This window comes from Cicer arietinum, chromosome 2 (genome assembly GCF_000331145.2).
Source record: "Cicer arietinum cultivar CDC Frontier isolate Library 1 chromosome 2, Cicar.CDCFrontier_v2.0, whole genome shotgun sequence".
Taxonomy (NCBI): domain Eukaryota; kingdom Viridiplantae; phylum Streptophyta; class Magnoliopsida; order Fabales; family Fabaceae; genus Cicer; species Cicer arietinum.
In genome coordinates, this window is record NC_021161.2 from 33,286,339 (window position 1) to 33,295,200 (window position 8,862).

General features: G+C 27.8%; 1 protein-coding gene across 1 annotated transcript; it reads right to left on the reverse strand.

Moving 5' to 3' along the window:
* Positions 1–1,338: 1,338 nt before the first annotated feature.
* Positions 1,339–2,571, reverse strand: LOC101501686 (protein PHOSPHATE-INDUCED 1-like). Its single transcript, XM_004516661.4, has one exon. It carries the CDS (start codon positions 2,475–2,477, stop codon positions 1,533–1,535), a length of 945 nt encoding a protein of 314 aa, XP_004516718.1. The 5' UTR covers positions 2,478–2,571; the 3' UTR covers positions 1,339–1,532.
* Between the last annotated feature and the right edge of the window lie 6,291 nt (positions 2,572–8,862).

Below are 8,862 nucleotides of genomic sequence, written 5' to 3' on the forward strand. Positions count from 1 at the left end.
TTTATAGGAAAAATAATGTCACTTGAGAAAGAGTTGCAATTCTAGGTTTTGCCACTGTTTACGAAGGGCTATATACATATATCGTTCAAATATTGATTAAAGCATTGTATTGGTCTGGTGGTAGATCAATGCGCCTTTTCGCGCATGACCCGGGTTCGATCCTTCAAAAGGGAATTTATCCTAAAAGAAGGCAAAGCGCAGAGTCAAACTTGGGATCCTATGTATATATATTACCCAAACAGTTTTTCTTGTATTGAAATTCCCAAATTATTTTAATTTTGGGTGGGGAAAGTTTTCTTCATATACTAATCAAATTTTCAATTTATTAAAGACAAAAAGATACATTACAAGTGTTGTGCATTGTTCAAAATTTGAAAATGAAATGGCTAAATAAAAAATATAGGCCGAAATTTTTCGAAGAGAAAAGCAATGAACAAATATCCTTTATATTGAAAGTGAAAAGTTTTAGTCTGAAAAGCAATGATTGTCTTTACTGATTAATTAATATCATTACTAATGAAAATAATCGACTCATTAATTTAGGTGGTGTCTTTTATTAAAAAAAAAATTATGGTGCCCCAATTTCATACAATAAATTAAAACAAATAAAAAGAAGGCTAAATTACATTTGTGGTCCTTTAACTTAATCTCAGGTAACGTTTTAGTCCTTTATCTTTTTTTTTTTCCGACTTGGTCCTTTATTTTAATTTTAAGTGACAATTTGATATTTTATGTTTTAAAATTTCAACAATGTTATCCTTTTTTATACAAAAATTCAAAAAAAAAATTCAATCAAAACTCATAAAATTAATTATATTCTTCAATATAATACAAATTTCATCAAATTCGTAACGCAAATCTTCAAATAAACTCATATTTTCATACTTTATTTGATATTGTTAGGAATAAAGGACTAAATCGGGAAAAAAAAAAAAAGATAAAGGACTAAAACGTTACCTGAGATTAAGTTAAAGGACCACAAATGTAATTTAGCCTAAAAAAAATTATACAACTTTTAAATTCTATAATTACCCTTGTTTTAGGTGGCAAAATTCTTCACATGCTTACCGTCTTTTATATATAAAAATATTATACCAAAATTATGTGATATGTTTAGTGAATATTTGATCCTTTTCTATTTTGTTGGATATTCAATATTTGATGTTGGCTAATTTTTTAAATGAATTTTAATTATTTTGAAGATCGTATTCCATTGTGCTCTTCATTCAAGCCTTAAACATAAGGAAAAAAAATTGCGCTCTTCATTGAAAAAAAATCTCTTTTCAAACCCTGAACACAAGAAAAGAAAAAGCACACGTATTTAGTATAAAAGAAATATTGAGTAATATTCTAACCCCATTTGATAGATTTTTGGATTTCTCTTTAATCAGTTGATATAATTTATGATATATTAAATTTCTAGTACTATAAATTTGTAACACTACTATAATAATTTTCGACATCGTAATAATAAATTGAATGAAAAAATCAAAGAATCTATCATTTCCTAACAACTAAAACATTATCTTTCTTCATACTAATGTAGAACAAGCTGAGGTTTTAGGATCGAAAAGAGCAGGCAACAAATACTTCCTTCCATTAATGCCATTTGCATTATAGCTAGCACCCGTTGTGGGGTCCACCAAGAGATCTCCGGCATAACCAGGGTAAGCACATTTAGCATAAACACCAGTACAAGCAGAAGCAGCTTCCAAAGGAGCTTCTTTAGGTCCTTGAAAATATCCATTACCAAAAGGATTAGTTACGGTTCCTGCTAATAAACTAGCAACATTGATAACCATTCCATCAAGACCCACGTCGTTATTTGGTGCAACCAATGGTGAGCTTTGTGGGCCATAAATTGGTTGGTGAAATGGCCACGCGCATTGACCAGCACACTGAGTTTCTGAATTCCCAACCCAAATGTACGCGAATTTGTATCTCTTGCCATTCACGCGTGCACCATTAGACGAACCATGGGTCCCACACCTACTTGAACAGAAACCGTCGACTGCCACGTCAGCAGATGTGAGAACAATGTTAATAGAGTCTTTTTGTGGTCCTTTAGATGCGAGTTTTAGGATTTGGTTAGTTGTGAGTGATTTGCCTAAAGAGTAATTCTCATCAAGAATTTGAGCACCGAGGGAGAGAGCGAGATTAACTGATTTCTTGTTGTTGGTGAGGTGGTAGTATTTTTTTGTTGATTTCCACCACGTGGCAACTGAGGGTTGCAATGTTGTGGTTTGTTTGGGAGAAGAGAGTGAATTTATGAAATCTGTGATTATTGCTCGTTGGGATGGTTTGAATTTTCCATACCAAATGATGTTGATAGAAATTTTGCCACTAAGTAGAGGGCCTTTGTGGTATTGAAACTTAAGTAGTTGGTCTGATTCAATTAGTTGTCTAGCTGAAATCAAATGAAGTAGAGAAATTGTGAGAAAAAGTGTGAAGATTACACTTGTATTAAGAGAGGCCATTTGTCTTTTGTATGGAGAAAAAACAGATTAAGAAGTAGAAGGGATTTGTTGTGGGAAATACTGTGATCGAGTTGAGGTGATGAAATGGAAGGATGAGGTTTTCGGTATTTATAGTGGAAAGGAAAGTGGGAAGAAGGAGAGGTAATAAAAAGTGGAGTGCTTATTGGGTAAAGTAAGATTACGAAGGAGGGAGTGGAGTGATTGGTAGAGGTGTGCCAACTAGATAACGCGTTGTAATTTTATTATTCCAATTAAGATGATGTTTGGCTCTTAGTAATAACAAAATTCATGGGTTTGTGTTGTGCGGCTAGCTGCCAAGTTTGGACCGAATTCAATAGTTTAGTGTGTAAGTCATTATAGGGACATGACTAGTAACGATACGCGGGGGACAGGGCATGGCCAGCTAAGGAGGGTATTATAGACTGGGACAATAACAGCTTAGGCGCCGGAGAAATTGACAAAGTTGAAGTCATCTTGTAGAAGGCGTGCGTCTTGTTTCAAAATTAGATTCTCACTTTTATTTCTATTCAACTATTTTAAATAAATTCAATTCTACTTTTACTATTTTAATTTTATTTCTTCAAAAAATATGGATCTATTTATTACCTACTAAATTTTTTGATTTAAAAAAATTTCTGATTGGCAAAAAAAGTATTTGAGAAAAAATTTTGCCTACTAAAGTTTTTGTTTTTTGAAATTTCTAATAAATAAAAAAATTGCTTTCAAATTTTCTAAGAGGTAAAAGAATAGTTGGGAAAAATTTTTATTTACTAAATTTTTTGTTTATAGTACGTAAAGTTATCATTTTTGAAATTTTTAGAAGATAAAAGAAATTGAAAAATAATTTAAATCGAACTATGAAAAATAAAATTTTTAATAGTTATTTTCAATCGAAATATTGTTTTTTAAACTTCTTGATAATTATTTTGTTAATAAAAAATTAATAATAACTTAAAGTTTTAAGTTAACAAAATAATTATAAAAAAGCTATCGAATTTTTCGGTTCAAAAATCTTAATTAAAAAAATTACTTTTTTAATATTTTTTGAAGGGATATGTGTGAATTGTCGGGAAAAAAATTTTTGAAAAATCATGGACGAAAATTACAAACGTAGAACCACAGATACAAAATTCAATTTTCCTAGCTTTTGGATGCATTGAAGAACGTGACTTTTATTCCTCTGTCCTAGAAATATTTGCTGGATCAACTTGCAAATTCGGCCATTCGCATTTACGGAATATTTTTAATTAAAAACCTTTTTTATGAAAAAATGTTGGCTTTTGGTCCGTGCAAATAAGAATTAAAACCCTCTAAAATTTCAAAAATATTTTAAAATATTTCTCAATAAGTTTTCATAATTAAAAATATTGAAGTGGTTATCAACGTCAATTAATAGATGAGGCAAAACTTGTATGATGTGATGAACTCAAATTTAAATTTATGTTATAAGATATATCTAAATGTAGAGAATTACTTCAAATGAATTAAATCTATAAAAAAACACAAATATTTAAGTGATCAATTTTTAATTGTGACACATCAATTATATTTTTTTAAAAATTATTGATAATTAGTTATTCATTTTATTAGAAGAAGAGTTTAAAAATAATTTAGAATGTCAAGGATTAAATTTGACGTTCTATTTTTTTATACATATTTCTTATTCTTTTTATATATATTATATATATAAAGCATTTTAAGTGAGAGGAATAACCCATTTGATTAGAAGTTAGAACCAACGATTGAGATTTTACTGTCCTTGTTTTGGTCAACAGATCTCACTCTACTTTAATACTGTATCAATTGCATCTACACGTGTGTAATTTTCGTTTCTACCCAACATCGGCTTTCTTTCTCCTTTCTCTCAGACTACACTGCTTTTTCCCTTATCCTATTTCGATTAGGTTTGACATTAGAGGGGTCTTATTTTTGGTTGCCTATTGTATTTGTATTTCGACATCATCAACGTTTTCACAACTCTGCTTCCAACCGATTTATGTTTTATGTGTGGAGTGGGTTTTGCTTTTGAAAGCACATTCTTTTTTAGCCATGAATATGTGGTTTCTAGTTTTTAATTTTGAAAACAGTATAGATATTTATGGATCGAGAGGCATAAAAGAGAGAGAAGAGGGAGAAATTGAACATGCGCGTGGAATAATTAAAAAGGACACGTGCAGAAAAAGATAGTAAGATCTTAATCGTTGGTTCTAATCGTATGGTCATTATTTAATGTTTTCATCTTTTATATATATATATATATATATATAAAATAATAAGTAAATATTAAAAATTTCAAATCAAATCAAAACTATAATCTAATTATAGCAAAAAGAGTTATACAATGTATCTGTCAATCTAACTATTGTTCCAAAAAATCTATCAATCCAAATAAGTGGCAATAGCATCTCACACTATCATTATTATGGTTTTAATAAAGTTCTAAACTTATAAACTTGAAAAATTAAAATAACCATAAAATTTTACCTTTTGAGAAGAGAATAAGAACCAAGAATTATTGGTAAAAGATTTTTATGAAAAAATATTCTGATTGTTTTTGTTTTTCTTCACAAACATGAGATACCAATGAATAATAAGATAGGAGAATTTTGAAAGGCAAAATTATTTTATTTAGATCCTAATTTTAGTATATAAAAATTAAAAAAAATGTCTATAATATATATTGTTATGATTTTGTACATATTCAATAATAAAGACCCAACAAATTATAAAGAATAACCGGTTAATTTTGTCTTTAAACAAACACTCTCTCACCAATTTAGCCCATAAACTATTAAAAATAACTAAAAGACCTCTAAACTATTTCTTCATCTATCAAGTCAATTCATCCTTTAATTATATCCATAATGTGACAGTTATGAGTTCCTAAACTATCTCTAATCCTTAACACATCTTAGGAACAAAACAAAATTTGTATTAAATTTTTACATTTGTTCTAAATTGTCATATTAGATAAACGATATTTACTTATTGACTTGAAGTTTAGATTATATTTAAGTTCAATTGTACCTTTTGGGTTATTAGTGTTAGGGGTGGGCAAAGTTCAGTTCTAAACTAGAACCGTTTGAAAATTGAACCAAACTGGTTTTCAGTTTGGAAACCGAACCGAACCGGTTTTTAGTTCAAAGAACCGAACAGAACCGGTTTATAAAAGTGGTGAACCGGTTTATTATTTTGAACCGAATCAAACTGGTTTAACTTAATTTGTTTGTTCATATAGGCCAAAATTTACATAATTACCCCTAATTACTTCTAAAAAAATAAATTCGGTTCAAGTTTTTTTAAATAAAAACCGGTTCGGTTCAGTTTTTTCAAACTGAAAACCGGTTTGGTTCAGTTCTAGTTTTAAAAAATCAGTTCGAAAATAGTTCGGTTCTTAAACCAGTTCAGTTCAAAACAAGTTCGGTTCGACAGTTTGGTTCAGTTTTTGGTTTTTTTGAACACCCCTAAGTGTTGTATCTTTTGATTTACAATAATTAATAATAAATTTTACGTCTTGGTCCCAAATAAAGTAACAATAACTAGAAAAATATTTTGGTTGAAAATAAAAGAAAAAAAAAAACTCAATAATCTAGAAGAGAAAATAATAGTAAATGTGAGCTTCCTTTTCAAAATTACATATAATAGTTCTACACTTCATCTTAGAGTAATTGGTAAAGATATATGTATTAACAACGATTTCTTAGGTAAGACATATGAGTTAATAAAGACACATTTTTTAAAGTTCAAAATATAATTTTATGATATGATTTTACTGAATAAGTGTTAAAAGACAATTCAAATGTGGTTATGTCTCTAATATAAGTTAGCGATTATAGAAGATTACAAATGAGGTGTTTAACCAAAAAAAATTGAACTATAGAGACTAAATTGTTGTTTTACTATTATTTAGAGACACTTTGAAATATGTTCATAGTTTAAAGACTACTAACTGCCACTTAACGAATGAAAATAACATAGACACTAATTTAATGGATAAAGAAATAGTTTAAGGACATTTTAATTAATTTTAATAGTTTAAGAACTAAATTGGTGAAAAAGTGTTTGTTTAAAGACTATATTGACGGTTTATAAATTTATAATTTTAAACCTCAACTTTAAGAAGAAAAACTAGTAAACCCTTCAAAATTTGACAATTTTTTTACCCCACACACACACACATATATATATATATATATATATATATATATATACTTTTTTATATTATAATTTTTTTACCATAATTTTTTTTTGGTGCCCTAGAAATTTGGGACCCTATATTGTCGCACCAATAGTTTATAAGGATAGTTTGAAAAATTATTCTTCTCTCTTTGATTTATCATATTTTCTTTATATGTGTGAAATGGACAAGTGCAACAATTATTTTAGGACAAAACAAATAACAGTTTTTGAGCTTGATATCACTTTACACTGTAAATAGTATTTATCAATATTCTACACAAATTAAGTCATTTTTATAACTTTCGTAAATAATATACTAAAATGCCCTATTTTTTTGACCTTCTGGAAGTCGCATCCCCGTCCTGCGACCATCTGAATGATGAATTTTTTTAAAGTAGTAAGAGGTCGCATCTCGGCAATGCAACCATGTATAAGGTTTTAATTTTTTATTTTAACAATTGAATAATTGTTAGTTAAATAAATAAAAATAATAAAAATATTTAAAAAAAACAAAATTATATTAAAAAAAAATCAAACACAATACACTAAATTGAAGAAAAAAATGCGGTAGTTGAGTAGATGTGCAAAACAAATAACATATTATATTATTTTAACAGTTATATCTTATTTTGTAGATAAATTTATATTATTTTAACAACTCATTTCTATTTTGCTGATAAATTAACAACTTAATTATATTTTATTGATATAGTGTCAAAAAAGTTCATTGATCGCATGGCGGTGATGCGACCTCATGAAAGTCAAAAAAAGTAAGACATTTTAATTTTAGTACATAGTTTTCAATGTGGGTATATTGGTTAGTTTTTTTATAAAAAATAGGAATATATAAATAAAAAATCCTAAATAATAAACTAAAATCTAAATGAATATTTGAAATACAGGCCAGCTTACTCATATATGTTTTATGGATAGGAATTTTAAACAAAAAATTATAACATAAATGAGTTATTATTTCAAATTCTAACAAAAAGTAAATATAAAAATCTACACTAAAATGTAAAGTCCATTAAAAATTCTTATATAATTGCAGTAATAAAATAAAATATGACATATCTTTCAAATTTATTAATTCTTATATGATTGCAGTATTAAAGTAAAATATGATATATCTTTCAAATTCATTGAACATTATATGATCCATAAAAAAGTATTTTTATGTTGATTATTTTTACATATATAACCCTTGTTGGAAACTGTGAGACATTAATTATCCATTAATATTATTAACAATACAAACATCTTGTATAAAAATCATTTTAACAATAAATATATTTTAAAAGTCAAAAAAAAAATTCTAATATATATTGAACTAAAAAGTTCACCAAAAATTCTCTTATATATAGGACACGAGGGAATATTTTTTGTGTGAAAATATTTTATTCCCTTCGTCTCATAATAATTGAGTCATATTACTTGTATATTTTACTCTTTTATTTAAGTAATATTACTTGTATAATTTCCAATACAATATCTTCCATTATGTATTTATTACATTGGTAATACACCAACACCTAACAAGGATAATTTTACAAAAATAGTATTATCTCTTTTATTTATATATATTGTAAGTATAGAAGTGCGCCTAAGAGTGAGGGTGAGTTAGGTGTTTAGAAATTTTCTTGTTTTTTTAGAGATTTAGTGTTTGATTTTTCTGATTTAAGATAGTGTATGGAAAAGATAAATGACAGAAAAATAAAGAACACAAAGATATTATCCTGGTTCCCCTTATCACCAAGGGTACATCCAGTCCTCTTGCACACCACAAGAGATTTTCCACTATTGTTAGAAAATGTACAAGTCCCACCCTAGACCTTCCTTACAAACTCCTAACAATCACCCTAAGATAGCACACCACTATCTTAGTTTACAAAACTTGAAGAAAGAACACCACTTTCCTCAATTGATAACACTTGAATGGTTTAGCAATATGGATTTTGACTTAGATCAATATGATATAATAGGTGATGTACAATGATAACAATCCAATACAATTTCAAGTACACTAGAGAACTTTTCTCAATGATATGAAAATGTAAAATCTGTACTTGAAATATAAAAGTGAAACTTTGAATAAATCAAAACATTTTAGAAAGTTTGTTCAAAGTTTGTTCAAGGTTTGGTTGTAGGATTGGTTGTTGTTTGATCTGAAGTTATGGGGTATTTATACTCCATAAACATCTCTTCA